At 42.3% G+C, this 21,866-nt stretch overlaps 1 protein-coding gene across 1 annotated transcript in view; it reads left to right on the top strand.

Moving 5' to 3' along the window:
* Positions 1–1,812: 1,812 nt before the first annotated feature.
* kctd13 (potassium channel tetramerization domain containing 13) overlaps positions 1,813–21,866 on the top strand; it is a 45,374-nt gene continuing 25,320 nt past the window's right edge. The window contains exons 1-5 of the mRNA XM_024414865.2: positions 1,813–2,037; positions 16,666–16,927; positions 19,266–19,435; positions 20,966–21,055; positions 21,405–21,457. Of these exons, the coding sequence (XP_024270633.1) occupies positions 16,693–16,927; positions 19,266–19,435; positions 20,966–21,055; positions 21,405–21,457 (548 nt within the window). The 5' untranslated portion in view covers positions 1,813–2,037; positions 16,666–16,692. The remainder of the gene's footprint in view (positions 2,038–16,665; positions 16,928–19,265; positions 19,436–20,965; positions 21,056–21,404; positions 21,458–21,866) is intronic.

The raw sequence follows: 21,866 nt of genomic DNA on the forward strand, positions 1-21,866 counted from the left end.
TCTCGGAGGACCTGAGCCCTAGGACCATGCCTCAGGATTACCTGGCATGATGACTCCTTGCTGACCCCAGTCCACCTGGCCGTGCTGCTGCTCCAGTTTCAACTGTTCTGCCTGTGATTATTATTATTTGACCATGCTGGTCATTTATGAACATTTGAACATCTTGGCCATGTTCTGTTATAATCTCCACCCGGCACAGCCAGAAGAGGACTGGCCACCCCACATAGCTTGGTTCCTCTCTAGGTTTCTTCCTAGGTTTTGGCCTTTCTAGGGAGTTTTTCCTAGCCACTGTGCTTCTACACCTGCATTGCTTGCTGTTTGGGGTTTTAGGCTGGTTTTCTGTACAGCACTTTGAGATATCAGCTGATGTACGAAGGGCTATATAAATACATTTGATTTGATTTGATGCTCATGAAAAAAAAGCGTCATCCCATAAACAGCACTGACAGCCACTGATAAGGAGACATATACTTGGAATACGTAGGAGGAATGGAGGGGGAAAAAAGAGGCAGAGGAGGTCTGAGAAAGAGATGGAGGAAGAGGGTGAGCTTGAGTCGGTTAAAAATTGCAGGAAAATGGGAGATGGTTTGTTTTAGAAGAATGGTAGAAAGTGTAAGCAGGGTGAGCTGAAGACAGGAGGTATCAGAGGTAGTAGGTGTGGTGAAGTTCTCTGAGCCAAGGCTTGCACCGAGGGTCAGGATAAAGATGAGTCTGTGACAGTTGGAGTGACCCTTGCCTTTTGGCTGATCCATTTGTCATTTCAGGGTGGGTCGGAAACCAAAAGTAGTCTTGTGATAATTGTTTGTTTCTGCTGGTCAGAGGGAGAAGGCACTCCACGTTAAATGAATGGGCGCAAGAAATTTGAATTGTTTTGCTTTCAAGAAAAGGGTGCCATTGACAGGAGTGATTGCTGGGGTAGCAGTAAATGTAAAAGTTGACCAACTGAAGGGGAAGATTCCCGGTGTTTGTGATGCTCGTCGTTTGGTGCGAAGCAGACAGGGTGGCATGAGTGGTGGAACAGGAGTCATTGTCTGTTCTTTTGACTTTTGATGTTGAGTCTTTGCCCAACAAAGTGATGTTAGGATATATAAGTTATCCTGTATGAGCTTTTCTGGTGAATACATTACGTTGTTACAGGTGTCAAGCTTATGGGCATGCAGCAGCAGTGTGTAGGTGTGAGAAGTGTGCAGAAGGGCATGAGACAAAATAATGTGTAGCATTGGGAAAGGTAGTGGTATGTGTTAATTGTAGGGGTGCCTATGGGGCTGGGGATTAGAAATGTCCCAGGCAGGTTGAGGTTTCCGAGTTAGAGTAGTGCAGAAGTTGTCATATGCTGAGAAAGTAGAGGAAGATGGGTCAAGGGGGAGGGATCCTGAGAGGAGTGGTGTGAGTAGTAGATCTGTACCAGTACAGAGGGATAGCTCAACAAGTGATATGTTTCAGTATGATTAGATTTTTAGCATTTATAGCAATGGTTATCAACTGTTCTCCAGGGATGAAACATAGGTCGCAGAAAATTGAGGTTGTGGTGGCAGCTGCAGAGAGGTATTTGGGTGTGCGAGAAAGAAGAGTAACAGGGTGTATTAAGTGGTGGTGTCCCATCCTTTCAGATTGTTGGCCTGAGGTAGGACTAAATATATTTAAATAGTGGAGTAGGGTGGTGTTATTCTTTTAAATATTTTTGTTGTTGTTGTGATGGTAGGGTATTTGTTTACTTATGCATATTTTTTTTAACGCAAAGTATACGGGAGTTGTACTCCAGTCTACTAGGTGGCGGTAATGCAACATTTATTGGAGGCCAAACGCCGTTAAACCTCATCGAAGAATAAACTAATCTTGTCGATGACGTTAGCTAGTCAAGCAAGCTAAACATGTCAAAATGACCTCGTCCTAATTAACCACAGTATTTCCCTAATTCGTGCAACCTTGTTAAGTGTTTTTTTCCCCCGTTGTTTTAAATTCTCATTTTAATAGCATTGGAGATTTGGAGCCACCACAAGTTAACAGCTAATGTTAGCTAGCAAGTCGGCTAGCCTGGTGAGTACGTTAGCTAGCTAACGGCTTGCCTTTAGCATCCAACCAGAGACGTTACGGTAGCTTGAAACTAACGTTAGTAAATGTAGCTACCTAGGTAACAAGCCAAATACTAACTAGCAAGTTAACTAGTGTGATTGTAGCGAGTTACTTTGTTGTCTTCCATGTGTCTAGCAAGATGTCTTGCAGTGTCTGGAAAGCTAGCTAGCTAACAGTTAACGTTACCCATTCAAATTTCACCTGGACATGATGATAACTGGCCTAGAAGTAGGCAGGGCAAATACCCGAAATCGTCCAAATAAATTAAATCACAGCACGTTTTTGGACTCATCCAGTAGTTTTACCTGATTAAGTAGCTACACTACCGCTGGAAACTACTGTAGATTATAATTTAACATGAAGAAAAAATAACTTGCTTCACCTTTTTGAAATAATGTGTGGCCACTCCTCAATGGTCCAGTTTTTGATCGGTGCCAGAGAGTAATTATGTTCTGATTTCAGATTTAAATAGCAGAGTAGAGGAATATTTCATATGCTCTCAATTTGTGTAATTTGTTGGGTAAGTGGTTAAAGTAATTGATTTGTGTTAAAAGTAGCATTTGTTTATAGTGAATGGAATGTTTGGAGTGATGTCACAATGGGAACTTTTAGAGGTATACAACTTTTTGATAGCTTTTATGTGAGCACACTATTCCAGACCAGTCTACACGTTTTAAAGTTAGAAAGACATTTCTAGCTTAAACGGTAGGGTGTAAGAGGAGTAGCCTTGAAAATAATATCTATAAATCATAATTATTGCAGTATTAAAAGTTTAATGTTAATTACTTTAAAATAAAAAATAAAAACTAATTTTCTCCCCAATTTTGTTATAGCCAATTGGTAGTTAGTCTTGATTGTATGTGTGCCATTAGGAGGGTGAATTGACAAGACAAGATATTTAAGTGCCCTTGAACGGGGTGTGGTAGGTGCCAGGTGCACAGGTTTGAGTGTGTAAAGAACTGCAACGCTGCTGGGTTTTTCACGCTCAACAGTTTCTTGTGTGTATTAAGAATGGTCCACCACCACCCAAAGGACATCCAGTCAACTTGACACCACTCTGTGAAGCATTGGGAGTCAAATCCAATTGTATTTGTCATATGCCATGAAATGCTTACTTACAAGCCCTTAACCATCAAAACAGTTTTAAGAATATAGTTACAAAATAAACAAAAGTAATAAAAATGAGGCTGTATGCAGAGGGCACTGGTACCAAGTCGATGTGCGGGGATACAGGTTAGTCGAGGTAATTTGAACATGTTGGTATTGGGAAAGTGACTATTCATAGATAATAAACAGCGAGTAGCAGTACTGTAAAAACAAAGGGAGGGTGGCCATGGTTAATTGTTAAGCAGACTTATGGCTTGGGGATAGAAACTTAAGGTGCCTTTTGGACCTAGACTTTGCGCTCTGGTATCGCTTGCTGTGCTGTAGCAGAGAAAAGTCTGATTGGGTGACTGAAGTCTGACCATTTTTTTGGGCCTTCCTCTGACACCGCCTAGTATATAGGTCCTGGATTGCAGGAAGCCTGGCCCCGGTGATGTACTGGGCCATATGCACTACCCTCTGTAGCGCCTTACGGTCGGATGCCGAGCAGTTGCCATACCAGGGGGTGATGCAACCGATCAGGATGCTCTCAATCGTGCAGCTGTATTTTGAAGATCTGGGGACCCATGCCAAATCTTTTCAGTCTCCTGGGGGGGGGGGGCGTTGTAGTGCCCACTTCACAACCTTTTTGGTGTGTTTGAACCATGATAGTTTGTTGGTGTTGTGGACACCAAGGTACTTAAGTCTCAACCTGCTCCACTACAGCCCCATCGATGTGAATTGGGGCGTGTTCAGCCCTCCTTTTCTTTTAGTCCATGATCTTGTAAGTCCATGACCTTTGTCTTGCTCACGTTGATGGAGAGGGCAGTGTGGATTGAGATTGCATCTGTGGATCTGTCGGGGCGGTATGCGAATTGGAGTGGGTTTCTGGGTTGATGGTGTTGATGTGAGCCATGACCAGCCTTTCAATGCACTTCATGGCTACTGACGTGACTGCTATGGGGCGGTAGCCATTTAGGCAGGTTACCTTTCGCTTTCTGGGCACAGGGACTATGGTGGTCTGCTTGAAACATGTAGCTATTTCAAACTCCAGGTACAGGTTGCAAATGTCAGTGAAGAAACTTTCCAGTTGGTCTGTGCATGCTCTGTGTGTGTGTCCTGGTAATCTGTCTGGCCCTGCTGCCTTGTGAATGTTTACCTGTTTAAATGTCTTGCTGATATTGGCTACGGAGAGCATGATCACAACATGGGCCAGCATCCCTGGGATTGCTTTCGACACCTTGTAGAGTCCATGCCTGATGGATTGAGGCTGTTCTGGAGTGCAACACAATATTACGAAGGTGTTCCGAATGTTTTGTATACACTTTTGTACATTGAATTATTTTGGCATATATAATTAATCACATATACTTCTCACTAGTTTAACCATTTTGAGATGATTTAAAAGACTCCTAAACACAATTTAACCTGGCGCTCTAGATTAGAGGGTCTGTGCAGCAGGCTGTACATTTTACATCCCTACTAAAAGGCAGATTTCTGACAAAGGTAGAGGGATCGCTAGCTAGCTAACGTTACCTACTCGGCTAGAGTGCAGTATCTCTAACTTAAAGTATCTAAAGCCAGGATGGCTAACTACTTGTCTGAACTGTTTATATAATGCAAGTGCTATATATCTATATACACTACATGACCAAAAGTATGTGGGCACCTGCTCGTCGAACATCTCATTCCAAAATCATGGGCGTTAATATGGAGTTGGTCCCCCCCACTTTGCTTCTATGACATCCTCCACTCTTCTGGGAAGGATTTCCACTAGATGTTGGAACATTGCTGTGGGGACTTGCTTCCACTCATCCACAAGCATTACTGAGGTCGGGCACTGATGTTGGGCAATTAGGCCTGGCTCGCAGTCGGCGTTCCAGTTCATCCCAAAGTTTTTAATGGGGTTGAGGTCAGGGCCCTGTGCAGGTCAGTCAAGTTCTTCCATATCTTGTTAACCTGTTTCTGTATGGAGCTGGCTTTGTGAATGGGGGCATTATGATTGCTTAAACAGGAAAGGGTCTTCACATAACTGTTGCCACAATGTTGGAAGCACAGAGTCCCCACTCCAGCCGACACTTGGCATTGCGCATGGTGATCTTAGGCTTGTGTGCGGCTGCTCGGCCAATGGAGACCCATTTCATGAAGCTCCAGACAAACAGTTCTTGTGCTGACATTGCTTCCAGTGGAAGTTTGTAACTCTGTAGTGCGTGTTGCAACCGAGGACAAGGGCTGTCCCCAACTAAAAACAAAAGTTGTGGTCGACTGAATTTCAATTTGTCCATTTTTAAACGGATATTTTTCCATATGTAGACACACCCTATGTGTTTTAATAAAATTAACTGTGCATTGAGCTTGTTTGATGCTTTATGCTTACGGTTTGATTCCTCAAGGGCCCTAGAGATCTAGGTAACCAGAAGGAAAACAAATGTAACCTGACCCAACTATTCTCCTGCTCCTGCTGGCTTTAACAGGTCCTGCCTTTATTCCCCAGAAGTTTCCAATAATAAGGCTACACGAGGAGTCTGCAACCTTTCTCATGTGGAATTAATTTTTTTTTCTACCGATCCAGTTATGGTTTTCATATGCACATTTTTGTGAAACAGTTTAATTAATAATAATGTTTTCATATCTAAAAATCATTGTCGTGGTTAATCAATTCTATCCAAATTAAATGATAATGATACTTTTAGGTTGAACTTCTATTGCTATCTATGTAAAAATTGCCAACATAAAGCCCCAGTTGGTCCCCCCCCAAAATGTGTAGCCTGCATGTGAACTTGAAACATTGTATTGACTATTAACTTGGGTCTTGCCAAAAGCTTGTGCTAGCTAACTTGCAAAATTGTATAAAATATTCACATTTTGTACTGCTTGAGCTATTAGCTCAAAAGTATTGTGGCGCTCCTGCAACTAAATACACTGCTCAAAAAAATAAAGGAACACTAAAATAACACATCCTAGATCTGAATTAATGAAATATTCTTATTAAATACTTTTTTCTTTACATAGTTGAATGTGCTGACAACAAAATCACACAAATTATCAATGGAAATCAAATTTATCAACCCATGGAGATCTGGATTTGGAGTCACACTCAAAATTAAAGTGGAAAACCACACTATAGGCTGATCCAACTTTGATGTAATGTCCTTAAAACAAGTCAAAATGAGGCTCAGTAGTGTGTGTGGCCTCCACGTGCCTGTATGACCTCCCTACAACGCCTGGGCATGCTCCTGATGAGGTGGCGGCTGGTCTCCTGAGGAGGGATCTCCTCCCAGACCTGGACTAAAGCATCCGCCAACTCCTGGACAGTCTGTGGTGCAATGTGGCGTTGGTGGATGGAGCGAGACATGATGTCCCAGATGTGCTCAATTGGATTCAGGTCTAGGGACCGTTCCCGTGCGGGCCAGTCCATAGCATCAATGCCTTCCTCTTGCAGGAACTGCTGACACACTCCAGCCACATGAGGTCTTGCATTAGGAGGAACCCAGGGCCAAACGCACCAGCATATGGTCTCACAAGGGGTCTGAGGATCTCATCTCGGTACCTAATGGCAGTCAGGCTACCTCTGGCGAGCACATGGAGGGCTGTGCGGCCCCCCAAAGAAATGCCACCCCACACCATGACTGACCCACCGCCAAACCGGTCATGCTGGAGGATGTTGCAGGCAGCAGAACGTTTTCCACGGCGTCTCCAGACTCTGTCACGTGCTCAGTGTGAACCTGCTTTAATCTGTGAAGAGCACAGGGTGCCAGTGGTGAATTTGCCAATCTTGGTGTTCTCTGGCAAATGCCAAACGTCCTGCACGGTGTTGGGCTGTAAGCACAACCCCCACCTGTGGACGTCAGGCCCTCATACCACCCTCATGGAGTCTGTTTCTGACCGTTTGAGCAGACACATGCACATTTGTGGCCTGCTGGAGGTCATTTTGCAGGGCTCTGGCAGTACTCCTCCTTGCACAAAGGCGGAGGTAGCGGTCCTGCTGCTGGGTTGTTGCCCACCTACGGCCTCCACATCTCCTGATGTACTGGCCTGTCTCCTGGTAGCGCCTCCATGCTCTGGACACTACGCTGACAGACACCGCAAACCTTCTTGCCACATCTCGCATTGATGTGCCATCCTGGATGAGCTGCACTACCTGAGCCACTTGTGTGGGTTGTAGACTCCGTCTCATGCTACCACTAGAGTGAAAACACCGCCAGCATTCAAAAGTGACCAAAACATAGGAACTGAGAAGTGGTCTGTGGTCACCACCTGCAGAACCACTCCTTTATTGGGGGTGTCTTGCTAATTGCCTATAATTTCTACCTGTTGTCTATTCCATTTGCACAACAGCATGTGAAATTTATTGTCAATCAGTGTTGCTTCCTAAGTGGACAGTTTGATTTCACAGAAGTGTGATTGACTTGGAGTTACATTGTGTTGTTTAAGTGTTCCCTTTATTTTTTTGAGCAGTGTATAAACAGTACCAGCACCCAATATGAGTTCCGGAACCGTTTTCAGTCCAAGTCGAGCACTGATAAGAAGCCTATTTCATGACTTTTCCACTGGATCAGAGCATGACATTTTTTTTCCTTTCACGCCAAGTGGTTATCAAAAGGGAGAGAGCTGGAAAGATTTTTCAAATACATTGAGGAACTATTGTAATTCTCAATGGATGTAAAAACATACTGTTTGCTTGCTGTTTGAGGTGAATAAAACATTACTAGTGGTGGTGCATTAAGCCAATCAGAAATGCTATCAGCTCTCCAAATGGGCACATTTATATTAGAGGTCGACCAATTGATATAAACTCAGCAACAACAAAAAATGTCCCCTTTTCAGGACCCTGTCTTTAAAAGATGTAAAAATCCAAATAACGTTCCAGATCTTAATTGTAAAAGGGTTGAAACACTGTTTCCCATGCTTGTTCAATGAAGCATAAACAGTTAGCGACTGTTCCACAGGTGCATGTTCATTAAGACACCAACAGTTTACAGACGGTACCCAATTAAGATCACAGTTATGAAAACTTAGGACACTAAAAGTGTCCTTTCTACTGACTCTGAAAAACACCCCCAAAAAAGATGCCCAGGGTCCCTGGTCAACTGCGCGAATGTGCCTTAGGCATGCTGCAAGGAAGCATGAGGACTGCAGATGTGGCCAGAGCAATAAATTGCAATGTCCTTACTGTGAGATGCCAAAGACAGAGCTGCAGGGAGACAGGATGGACAGCTGATCGTCCTCACAGTGGCAGACAACGTGTAACAACACCTGCACAGGATCGGTACATCCAAACATCACACCTGTGGGACAGGTACAGGATGGCAACAACAACTGCCCGAGTTAGACCAGGAATGCACAATTCCACCATCAGTGCTCAGACTGTCCGCAATAGGCTGAGAGAGGCTGGACTGAGGGCTTCTAGGCTTTTTGTAAGCCAGGTCCTCACCAGACATCACCGGCAACAACGTCACCTATGGGCACAAAGCCATCGTCGCTGGACCAGACAGGACTTTCAAGAAGTGCTCTTCACTGACGAGTCACGGTTTTGTCTCACCGGGGGTGATGGTCGGATTCGCATTTATCGTAAAATGAGCGTTACACCGAGGCTCGAGTTGGAGGGTCCATCATGGTCTGGGGCGGTGTGTCATTGGACTGAGCTTGTTATCATTGCAGGCAATCTCAACGCTGTGCGTTGTGGTACCCTTCCTGCAGGCTCATCCTGACATGACCCTCCAGCATGACAATGCCACCAGCCATACTGCTCGTTCTGTGTGTGATTTCCTGCAGGACAGGAATTGCCAGTGTTCAGCCATGGCCAGCGATGAGCCCGGATCTCAATCCCATTGAGCACATCTGGGACCCAGAAATGTCTGGGAACTTGCAGGTGCCTTGATGGAAGAGTAGGGTAACATCTCACAGCAAGAACTGGCAAATCCAGTGCAGTACATGAGGAGGAGATGCGCTGCAGTACTTAATGCAGCTGTTGGCCACACCAGATACTGACTGTTACTTTTGATTTTGACCCCCCTTTTTTTTGTTCAGGGACAATATTAAATTTATTTCTAGTCACATGTCTGTGGAACTTGTTCAGTTTGTCTGTTGTTAAATCTTATGTTCGTACAAATATTTACACGTTAAGTTTGCTGAAAATAAACGCAGTTTACGGTGAGAGGACGTTTCTTTTTTTTGCTGAGTTTATATACACTACCGTTCAAAATACACTGTTTATATACACTACTGTTTGGGGTGACTTAGAATTTGTTCTTGAAAGAAAAGCAACAAAAAAATTGTCAATTTAAAAAATCATTGATCGGAAATACAGTTTAGACATTGTTAATGTTGTAAATTACTGTCGTGGCTGGAAACGACTGATATTTAATGGAACATCTACATAGGCATACAGAGGCCCATTGTCAGCAACCATTACTCCCGTGTTTCAATGGTGGTTGTGTTAGCCTTTTTAAAATGATCAACTTTGATTAGCTAATTGATCATTTCGTTAGCACAGCTGAAAACGATTCTGTTTAAAGAAGCAATAAAACTGTCCTTTAGACTAGTTGAGTATCTGGAGCATTTTTGGGTTTGATTACAGGCTCAAAATGGCCTGTAATGGTCTATTCTTGTTATGAGAAATGAAGGCTACTCCATGTGAGAAATTGCCAAGAAACTGAAGATCTCGTACAACGGTGTGTACTACTTCCTTAACAGACAGCGCAAACTGGCTCTAACCAGAATAGAAAGGAGTGGGAGGCCCCGGTGCACAACTGAGCAAGAGGACAAGTACATTAGTGTCTGGTTTTGAGAAACAGACGTCTCACAAGTTCTCAACTAGCAGCTTCATTAAATAGTATCCGCAAAACACCAGTCTCAACATCAACAGTGGTGAAGAGGCGACTCTGGGATGCTGGCCTTCTAGGCAGAGTTGCAAAGAAAAGCCATATCTCAGACTGGCCAATAAAAATAAAAGATTGGCAAAAGAATACACACTTGACAGAGATATGGCTTTTTCTTTGCAACTCTGCCTAGAAGGTCAGCATCCCGCAGTACGTGAACAATGGTAGACATCTTGAAGCATGTCGGGACAACAGACTGGGATAGGGAGAGATTGAGTATGTCCGTAAATACTCCAGTCTGCTGGTCTGCGCATGCTCTGAGGCCGCAGCTAGGGGTGCCATCTGGACCGACAGCCTTGCGAGGGTTAGCACACTTAAATGTCTTACTCCAGTCAGCCACGGAGAAGGAGAGCCCACAGTTCTTGGTAACGGTCTGTGGCTCTGTGTTATCCTCAATGCGGGCGAAGGTGTTTAGCTTATGCGGAAGCAAGATGTCTGTATCCGTGACGTGGCTGGTTTTCCGTTTGTAGTCCGTGATTGTCCGTAGACCCTGCCACATACGGCTCGTGTGTGAGCCGTTGAATTGCGACTCCACTTTGTCTCTATACTGACCGTTTCCTGTTTGATTGCCTTACGGCGGGAATAACTACACTGTTTGTATTCGGCCATATTCCCAGTCACCTTGCCATGGTTAAATGCAATGGTTTGCTCTTTCAGTTTGCGAAAAGTCTACTTTCTCTTTTGCAGCTCAAGCAGTTATTCTAGGCAAGACTATTGTGTCAAGTCATTTGCTCAAGGCCCAAGCCTATACTTCGCCATCTACTGGTATCACGTTATTATTTTAATGCAGTTCTAAAACAAGCTTTAGACATTTTATTTTGGAAATGAAACTGGATGCTCTAAAGCAACTTTAACTTCTGTGGGACTGGGGGGCAGTATTGAGTAGCTTGGATAAAAAGGTGCCCAGATTAAGCTACCTGCTACTCATGCCTAAAAGCTAGAAAATGCATATAATTAGTAGATTCGGATAGAAAACACTCTGACGTTTCTGAAACTGGTTAACTGATGTCTGTGACTGTAACAGAACTCATATGGCAGGCAAAAACCAGAGGAAAAAATCCAAACAGGAAATGTGAAATCTGAGGTTTGTAGTTTTTCTACTCATTCCCTATCAAACAGTGTCTATGGGGTCATATTGCACTTCCTAAGGCTTCCACTAGATGTCAAGTCTTTAGAACCTTGTTTGATGCGTCTACTGTGAAGTGGGGGTGAATGAGAGGGGAATGAGTCAGTCTGGCAGAGTGCCATTAGCTGACCACGTGCATTCACGTTATAGTTAGCTTGCGTTCCATTTGAAATTTTAACAGACAAGGGAATTCTCCAGTTGGAACATTTATTGAAGATTTATGATTAAAAAAAAACATCCTAAAGATTGATTCTATACTTCGTTTGACATGTTTCTACGAACTGTAATAACTTTTGGTCTGGACTTTTGCATGGACTTGACTGCGCGTCGTGATTTTGGATTGTGTACAAAACGCGCAAACAAAAGGAGGTATTTGGACATAAATTAGGGACTTTATCGAACAAATCAAACATTTATTGTGGAACTGGGATTCCTGGGAGTGTATTCTGATGAAGATCATCAAAGGTAGGGGAATATTTATAATGCTATTTCTGACTTCTGTTGACTGCACAGCATGGTGGTTCTGTTTGGCTGTTTTGTTGTCTGAGCACTGTACTCAGATTTATTGCATGGTGTGCTTTTTCGGTAAAGCTTTTTTGAAATCTTTCACACCGGTTGCATCAAGGAGAAGTTTATATAAAGTTCCATGTATAAGACTTGTATTTTCATCAACATTTATGTTGAGTATTTCTATAAATTGATGTGGCTCTCTGCAAAAGCACCGGATGTTTTGGAACTACTGAACATGCCAATTTTTGGATATAAATATGAACTTTATCGAACAAAACATCGAACAAAACACCGAACAAAACATACATGCATTGTGTAACATGAAGTCCTATGAGTGTCATCTGATGAAGATCATCAAAGGTTAGTGATTCATTTTTATCTCTTTCTGTTTTTTGTGACTCCTCTCTTTGGCTGGAAAAATGGCTGTGTTTTTCTGTGACTAGGTGCTTACCTAACATAATCGTTTGGTGTGCTTTCGCTGTAAAGCCTTTTTGAAATCACACTGTGGCTGGATTAACGAGAAGCTCCTTTAAAAATGGTGAAATCCTTGTATGCTTGAGGAAATTTAATTATGAGATTTCTGTTTTGAATTTTGTGCCCTGCACTTTCACTGACTTATTGAGGTGGGATGCTACCGTCCTGGATATCCCAGAGGTTAACTGGTCTGGGCTAGAGTTGCTTGATTTGACTAGCTACGTTCATGTCTTTTGCAGATGCCACATTACTGACAAGTTTGTATGTATAAAAAGGGAGATTTAAAGTAATTAAATGTGTAAATATTAATTCATAGTCGTAATGGGAGAGATCTAAAGTTTTCATTTCATGTTTCAGCATTGGCTTTTCTTATGATACTAACAATTTACGTATGTTTTTTTTCTTACAATCCTAACGATACCTACAGTCGTGGCCAAAAGTTGAGAATAACACATTCATTTTCACAAAGTCTGCGGCCTCAGTTTGTATGATGGCAATTTGAATATACTCCAGAACGTTATGAAAGTTGATCAGATGAAATGCAATTAATTGGAACATCCCTCTTTGCCATGCAAATTAACTGAATCCCAAATAATGCATTTCAGCCCTGCCACAAAATGACCAGCTGACATGTCAGTGATTCTCTCGTTAACCTCTAGTGACACCCCATCCCGTGAACGGGACCGTTGTCATCATCTGACACTAATTAGCATAACGCAACGGACATAAATATTACTAGAAAATATTCCTATTCATGTAAATAACAAGTGAAATATATTGAGACACAGTTTAGCCTTTTGTTAATCACCCTGTCATCTCAGATTTTCAAAATATGCTTTACAGCCAAAGCTAGACAAGCATTTGTGTAAGTTTATCGATAGCCTAGCATAGCAATTAAATTAAATCGTTTACCTTTGAGCTTCAGATGTTTTCACTCACGAGACTCCCAGTTAGATAGCAAATGTTCCTTTTTTCCAAAAATATTATTTTTTGTTGTCGAAATAGCTCCGTTTGTTCTTCACGTATGGCTGAGAAATCGCCCGGAAATTGCAGTCACAAACGGCGAAAAACATTCCAAATTAGCTCCATAATATCGACAAACATGGCAAACGTTGTTTATAATCTATCCAAGGTGTTTTTCAAATATCTATTCGATAATATATCCATCGGGACAATTCGTTTTTCAGTAGGACCGATTGTAGTAATGGCTTCCTCCTGTATTTTACACGAGAATCTCTCGGGAGCATCAGGTGACCACTTGCGCAATGTAGCCGCCTACGGGTATTCTTCAACATAAATGCGTAAAACTACGTCACAATGCTGTAGACACCTTCGGGAATACGGAGAAAAGGGTAATCTGGTTGATAGTCCATTCCCAACTTTTGGCAACTGCTCCGCCCTCAACCGTTAGGCTCTCCAGAGGGTAGTGAGGTCTGCACAACGCATCACCGGGGGCACACTACCTGCCCTCCAGGACACCTACACCACCCGATGTTACAGGAAGGCCATAAAGATCATCAAGGACATCAACCACCCGTGCCACTGCCTGTTCACCCCGCTATCATCCAGAAGGCGAGGTCAGTACAGGTGCATCAAAGCTGGGACCGAGAGACTGAAAAACAGCTTCTATCTCAAGGCCATCAGACTGTTAAACAGCCACCACTAACATTGAGTGGCTGCTGCCAACACACTGACACTGACTCAACTCCAGCCACTTTAATAATGGGAATTGATGGGAAATTATGTAAATATATCACTAGCCACTTTAAACAATGCTACCTTATATAATGTTTACATACCCTACATTATTCATCTCATATGCATACGTATATACTGTACTCTATATCATCGACTGCATCCTTATGTAATACATGTATCACTAGCCACTTTAACTATGCCACTTTGTTTACATACTCATCTCATATGTATATACTGTACTCGATACCATCTACTGTATCTTGCCTATGCTGCTCTGTACCATCACTCATTCATATATCCTTATGTACATATTCTTTATCCCCTTACACTGTGTATAAGACAGTAGTTTTGGAATTGTTAGTTAGATTACTTGTTGGTTATTACTGCATTGTCGGAACTAGAAGCACAAGCATTTTGCTACACTCGCATTAATATCTGCTAACCACGTGTATGTGACAAATAAAATTTGATTTGATTTCACTGCTCAATAGGGACTCATTGGAACGCAGCGCTTTCAAAACATGAGGCACTTCCGGATTGGATTTTTCTCAGGCTTTCGCCTGCAACATCAGTTCTGTTATACTCAAAGACAATATTTTTACAGTTTTGGAAACTTCAGTGTTTTCTATCCTAAGCTGTCAATTATATGCATATTCTAGCATCTTGTCCTGACAAAATATCCTGTTTACTACGGGCACATTATTTTTCCAAAAATGAAAATACTGCCCCCTATTCACAAGGTTAACACAGGTGTGAGTGTTGACGAGGACAAGGCTGGAGATCACTCTGTCATGCTGGTTGAGTTTGAATAACAGACTGGAAGCTTCAAAAGGAGGGTGGTGCTTGGAATCATTGTTCTTCCTCTGTCAAACATGGTTACCTGTAAGAAAACATGTGCCATCATTGCTTTGCACAAAAAGGGCTTCACAGGCAAGGATTTTGTTGACAGTAAGATTGCACCTAAATCGGATCCTCAAGAACTTCAAGGAGAGCGGTTCAATTGTTGTGAAGAAGGCTTCAGGGCGCCCAAGAAAGTCCAGCAAGCGCCAGGATCATCTCCTAAAGTTGATTCAGCTGCGGGGTCAGGGCACCACCACTACAGAGCTTGCTTAGGAATGGCAGCAGGCAGGTGTGAGTGCATCTGCATGCACAGTGAGGAAAAGACTTTTGGAGGATGGCCTGGTGTCAAGAAGGGCAGCAAAGAAGCCACTTCTCTCCAGGAGAAACATCAGGGACAGACTGATATTCTGCAAAAGGTACAGAGATTGGACTGCTGAGGACTGGGGTAAAGTCATTTTCTCTGATTTATATCCCCTTTATGATTGTTTGGGGCATCCAGAAAAAAGCTTGTCCGGAGGAGACGAGTTGAGCGCTACCATCAGTCCTGTGTCATGCCAACAGTAAAGCATCCTGAGACTATTCATGTGTGGGGTTGCTTCTCAGCCAAGGGAGTGGGCTCACTCACAATTTTGCATAAGATCACAGCCATGAATAAAGAATGGTACCAGCACATCCTTCGAGAGCAACTTCTCCCAACCATCCAGGAACAGTTTGGTGACGAACAATTCATTTTCCAGCATGATGGAGCACCTTGCCATAAGGCAAAAGTGATAACTAAGTGGCTCAGGGAACAAAACATCGATATTTTGGGTCCATGCCCAGGAAACTCCCTTGACCTTAATCCTATTGGGAATTTATGGTCAATCCTCAAGAGGCGGGTGGACAAATAAAACCCCACAAATTCTGACAATCTCCAAGCATTGATTATGCAAGAATGGGCTGCCATCAGTCAGGATGTGGCCAGGGCGGATTGCAGAGGTCTTGAAAAAGAAGGGTCAACACTGCAAATATTGAGTCTTTGCATCAACTTCATGTAATTGTCAATAAAAGCCTTTGACACTTATGAAATGCTTGTAATTATACTTCAGTATTCCATAGTAACATCTGAGACATATCTAAAGACACTGAAGCAGCGAACTTTGTGGAAATTAATATTTGTCATTCTCAACTTTTGGCCACGACTGTATTTTCAACCTTTTGGCAGATATCTTGCTCCATATTGAAACCCCCTATTCTCAACCATATGGAATGGGAGCATAACAGCTATAAACCAAGACTGTAAAAATTGTGAACACAGCCTATCCTTCGCTCTTGTAATTTCTTTAGCCCGGTCAGAATCAGCTGCCAAGGGCTGCTTGAATGACAATGTTTTTTTGCCCTTTTCTTGCTCTGGTTAACTGGGGTGACGTTGGCATAAATCTGTCAACATATTTGAGGTGTTGGTAGCTGTATAGATTGTTCTCGTTGTGCGTGACAAATTACTGTTAATGTTTTATCCACAAATGTCCACCGCCATTGTAATCTAATCTACTGGGAAGCCAATGTTTTCCCAAACTGGAGATTTAAACAATGGAGGATTCTCCAATTCTGGATTATCGATTCTTCCACTCGCCACAATACAGAACTAGTTCCCAGCTGCACCTCACAAAAGGACAGTTTGAAATGCACCACTTTAAGATTAGAACTTTGAATACAATGTGCCCATCGGCTCTAGTTTTAACTGAATTTTTCTTCTCAGATTTACTCGAGGCAATTGGCCTACAATGCAGTGTTGGCATAGCCTGTAGGCCTAGTGTTTTCATTTTGAATTAAAATAATTTATGTATTCATTCGGGTTCACAGTGCTGTCTGAACAGAGGTCCCCGTGTACCATTACACCCATAACATCCACCTAATTTCTGTTTGTTGACTGTGATATTTGTTTTTGATAATTCAATTGAAATCACATCCCCCAACTGAGGTCTCCTGTTTTTAAATCAGAAACTTCTGTAACTGCAAGCACGCCTGATGTCTGCCGAGGCTTCCGCGGGGAGTGTGGCAGCTGCCTCTATCCTCGCCACCCAGGCCTCTGGCCATTGCAGCGAGGAGAAGGGGTTTGGAAGTGGTCTGGCGGGGAGTAAATATGTGAAGCTGAATGTTGGGGGCTCCCTGCATTACACCACAGTACAGACCCTGAGCAAAGAGGACAGCTTACTAAGGAGCATGTGCAATGGAGGAGCAGAGGTCACCATAGATTCGGAGGGTAAGTATGGACCGACAGTTGAAGTCTGAAGTTTACATACACTTAGGTTGGAGTCAATAAAACTCGTTTTTCAACCACTCCACAAATTTTATTGTTAACTATAGTTTTGGCATGTGCATGACACAATTTTTCCAACAATTGTTTACAGACAGTGAATTATAAGTGAAATAATAATCACAATTCCAGTAGGTCAGAAGTTTACATTTTTTTAAGGTTTTATTTAATATTTGAAATATACAGTTAACTTGTAGTGAAGCCGCTCAACTACATCATACCAGTCATCCAACAGATTCCCATTCAGAGCGACACACAGAAGCATCCATGCTCGATGCCCTGCTCAAGGGCATGTTGACCAATCTACCACCAGGCCAAAAAAATGTGAACCCAAACCACCCCCGAGAACCCCCCACATACACTAAGTTGACTGTGCCTTTAAACAACTTGGAAAATTCCAGAAAATGATGTCATGGCTTTAGAATCTTCTGATAGGCTAATTGACATCATTTGAGTCAATTGGATGTGTACCTGTGGATGTATTTCAAGGCCTACCTTCAAACTCAGTGCCTCTTTTCTTGACATCATAGGAAAATCAAAAGAAATCAGCCAAGACCTCAGAAAAAACATTGTAGACCTCCAAGTCTGGTTCATCCTTGGGAGCAATTTACAAGGTACCACGTTCATCTGTATAAACAATAGTACGCAAGTATAAACACCATGGGACCACGCAGCTGTCATACTGCTCAGTAAGGAGACTCTGTCTCCTAGAGGTGAACGTACTTTGGTGTGCAAATCAATCCCAGAACAACAACAAAGGACCTTGTGAAGATGCTGGAGGAAACTGGTACAAAAGTATCTATATCCACAGTAAAACGAGTCCTATATCGACATAACCTGAAATGCCGCTCAGCAAGGAAGAGGCCACTGCTCCAAAACCGCCATAAAGCCAGACTACAGTTTGGAACTGCACATGGGGACAAAGATCGTACTTTTTGGAGAAATGTCCTCTGGTCTGATGAAACAAAAATAGAACATTTTGGCCATAATGACCATTGTTATGTTTGGAGGAAAAAGGAGGCTTGCAAGCCGAAGAACCACCATCCCAACCGTGAAGCATCGGGGTGGCAGCATCATGTTGTGGGGGTGCTTTGCTGCAGGAGGGACTGGTGCACTTAACAAAATAGATGGCATCATGAGGACAGAACATTATGTGGATATATTGAAGCAACATCTCAAGACAAAGTTAAAGCTTGGTCACAAATGGGTCTTCCAAATGGACGATGACCCCAAGCATACTTCCAAAGTTGTGGCAAAATGGCTTAAGGACAACAAAGTCCAGGTATTGGAGTTGCCATCACAAGCCCTGAACTCAATCCAACAGAACATTGTTGGGCAGAACTGAAAAAGCATGTGTGAGCAAGGAGGCCTTACAATCCTGACTGTTACTCCAGCTCTGTCAGGAGGAATGGGCCAAAATTCACCCAACTTATTGTGGGAAGCTTGTGTAAGGCTACATGAAACGTTTGACCCAAGTTAAACAATTTAAAGGCAATGCTACCAAATACTAGTCGAGTGTATGTAAACTTCTGACCTACTGGAAATACAAGCTGAAATAAATCATTCTCTACTGTTATTGTGACATTTCACATTCCTAAAATAAAGTGGTGATCCTAACTGACCTAAGACAGGGAATTTTTACTAGGATTAAAGGTCAGGAACTGTGAAACTTGAGTTTAAAAGTATTTGGCTGAGGTGTATATATAACCTTCCGACTTCAACTGTATGTGTGTTATTTATGTATGCCAGTGTTTCCCAATATTTTATTCTAGGATCACGCAGGCTTGCACATTTTTGTTCCTGTCCAGCACTACCACACTTTGTACAACTAGGCAACTAATGGTCACAAATGTTGCGAATCAGGTTTGCTAATGCTGGAAGAAAACATGTAGTCCTATGGGAGCCAAAGGAACGCATTGGAAACACTGGGCTGTGTTCAGCAGGACATAACGGTGTGCATCATTCAATTTATTGGAAACAATGCTGTACTGATCAACCAGTTGAAGAATGTTGTGATTTATGGTGGCTCAGGGGGCAATTTTGTGCTGTGTGCTACTGCACTGGTTTTGATTTTTTCAAATGGTTACACCCATATCAACGACTGAATATCGGTGCTCACCATTTACTTCCGTTTGCAGCGTGTGACGGGATGTGACTTATTTACCTTTTTGTTTTATCAATGTCCTCAAGAATTCCTAAAGCAATCGACACATGTAAAAATGTGACATTTAGATGAGTGATTCTTGCCTATCAGTGCTCACTCAATATTTTTCCTCTTTCTTAGGCTGGGTAGTGTTGGACAGGTGTGGTCGCCATTTTGGCTTGGTGCTGAACTTTATGCGGGACGGCTCGGTACCGCTTCCGGAGTCCCACCGTGAGCTGGAGGAAGTTCTGAAGGAGGCTCAGTACTACAGGGTCCAGGGGCTAGTCCAGCACTGCACTTCTGCCATGCAGGTAAGACCCAGACTGACCCAAAGCAAATTATCATTGAGTGTCAGTAAAAATAAATGTCCTTCATAGAGGTCGACCGATTTATGATTTTTCAACTCCGATACCGAGTATTGGAGGACCAAAAAAGCCGAAACCGATTAATCGGACGATTTAAAAAAACAAATAAGAAAAAAAAACAAATTTGTAATAATGACAATTACAACAATACTGAACACTTATTTTAACTTAATATAGTACATCGATAAAATCAATTTAGCCTCAAATAAATAATGAAACATGTTCAATTTGGTTTAAATAATGCAAAAACAAAGTGCAATATGTGCTAACGTTTCAGTTCCTTGCTCAGAACATGAGAACATATGAAAGCTGGTGGTTCCTTTTAACATGAGTCTTCAATATTCCCAGGTAAAAAGTTTTAAATTGTAGGAATTATAGGACTATTTCCCTCTATACCATTTGTATTTCATTAACCTTTGACTATTGGATGTTCTTATAGGCACTTTAGTATTGCCAGTGTAACAGTATAGCTTCTGTCCCTCTCCTTGCTCGAACCAGCAACACAACAGCCACCATCGAAGCAGTGTTACCCATGCAGAGCAAGGGAAACAACTACTAGAAGGCTCAGAGCGAGTGACGTTTGAAACGCTATTAGCGTGCGCTAACTAGCTAGCCATTTCACTTCGGTTACACCAGCCTCATCTCGGGAGTTGATAGGCTTGAAGTCATAAACAGCGCAATGCTTGACGCACAACGAAGAGCTGCTGGCAAAACGCACGAAAGTGCTGTTTGAATGAATGTTTACACGCCTACCACCGCTCAGTCAGATACTTGTATGCTCAGTCAGATTATATGCAACGCAGGACACGCTAGATAATATCTAGTAATATAATCAACCATGTGTAGTTAACTAGTGATTATGATTGTTTTTTTATAAGAAGTTTGATGCTAGCTAGCAATTTACCTTGGCTTACTGCATTCGCGTAATATGCAGTCTCCTTGTGGAGCGCAGAGAGAGAGAGAGGCAGGTTGTTATTGCGTTGGACTAGTTAACTGTAAGGTTGCAAGATTGGATCCCCGAGCTGACACGGTGAATATCTGTCATTCTGCCCCTGAACGAGGCAGTTAACCCACCGTTCCTAGGCCATAATTGAAAATATGAATGTGTTCTTAACTGACTTGCCTAGTTAAATAAAGGTATATAAAAAAATATATCGGCAAATCGGCGCCCAAAAATACCGATTTCCGATTGTTATAAACATGAAATCGGCCCTAATTAATCGGCCATTCCGATTTAATCGGTTGACCTCTTGTCCTTCACTCTTTTTTGTCTTTAAGTTAAATCTGTAAGTCTTATCAAAAGGCTTTCAAAGTGCAATGTACTGTATGTTAGTCAAACAACTATTATGCACATACAATCGCCAATGCTTACATTGGATCCCAATGTTTGTGTGTTGAATACCCAGCCCAAAGTGTCAGCCTCCCATAGTGTGAGTCAGATGTTCATATGAATCAAATGTCTTTGATGTCCCACAGAAACAAAGGGACATCTATGAGGGGGTTTGCCGCATTCCCATGATTACCTCAACCAAAGAAGAACAGAGAATGATAAACACCTGCAGGAAGGTGAGAGGCATAGAAAGAAAGTGGATGGATGGGAGGGAGGGAAGACGGGCATAGGTAGGAAGGCTGTTCATGACAGATGGCATACTGGTTTGACTTGAAATGCTTACTTTGATCTCAGACCTTAGCTCTGGTATCATTGCTTAGCTTTAGCTCTCATACTGATTTTTAAGTCTATTTGAGTTTAGATTTTTTTATTGTGTAAAGTGTCTGAAAAGCGCTACACAAACAACAATTATTATTAAATTGGACACCCAACATTTTTCAGCAGTTTAACTTCAAAACAAAATGCTCTACTGTTACTACTATTTGCTACTGTTAAATTAGTACTAATGTTTCCTGTCTCCCACAGCCTGTAGTAAAACTACAGAACAACAGAGGGAACAACAAGTATTCGTACACCAGGTATTTTTTATTTTATTTTCTGAGACCAATGAGTCTTTTTCAGATGAGCCTTGAATTACAGAAATTATAGAAAATACACACATCAAAATGCAAGCAGAAAGAAAACAATCAGGTTTCTTAATTCCCCTAGAGGTACCAAAACATCAAATTTAAGAACATTTTGAAAATGGTTCCACAAATAAGGTGGAGGAAAATTTAAATGCTGATTTACCTAACTCAGTAGAGACCAAAGGAATTTCCAGAGTTAGGCATCCCTGAGACTGAGGTGTGGTAACTCATGTCTAAGGTTTAGTAATGAGTTAGTAATGGTTTAGTAAGGGAGTTTTTGTAAAAGAGCTTTATAAATTCAAACATAGCAATGATTCAAACACATCACATCAGAGGGCCAAACAACTGTCTGGTAGAGAAT

Source organism: Oncorhynchus tshawytscha, linkage group LG09 (genome assembly GCF_018296145.1).
Source record: "Oncorhynchus tshawytscha isolate Ot180627B linkage group LG09, Otsh_v2.0, whole genome shotgun sequence".
In the NCBI taxonomy this organism is placed as follows: domain Eukaryota; kingdom Metazoa; phylum Chordata; class Actinopteri; order Salmoniformes; family Salmonidae; genus Oncorhynchus; species Oncorhynchus tshawytscha.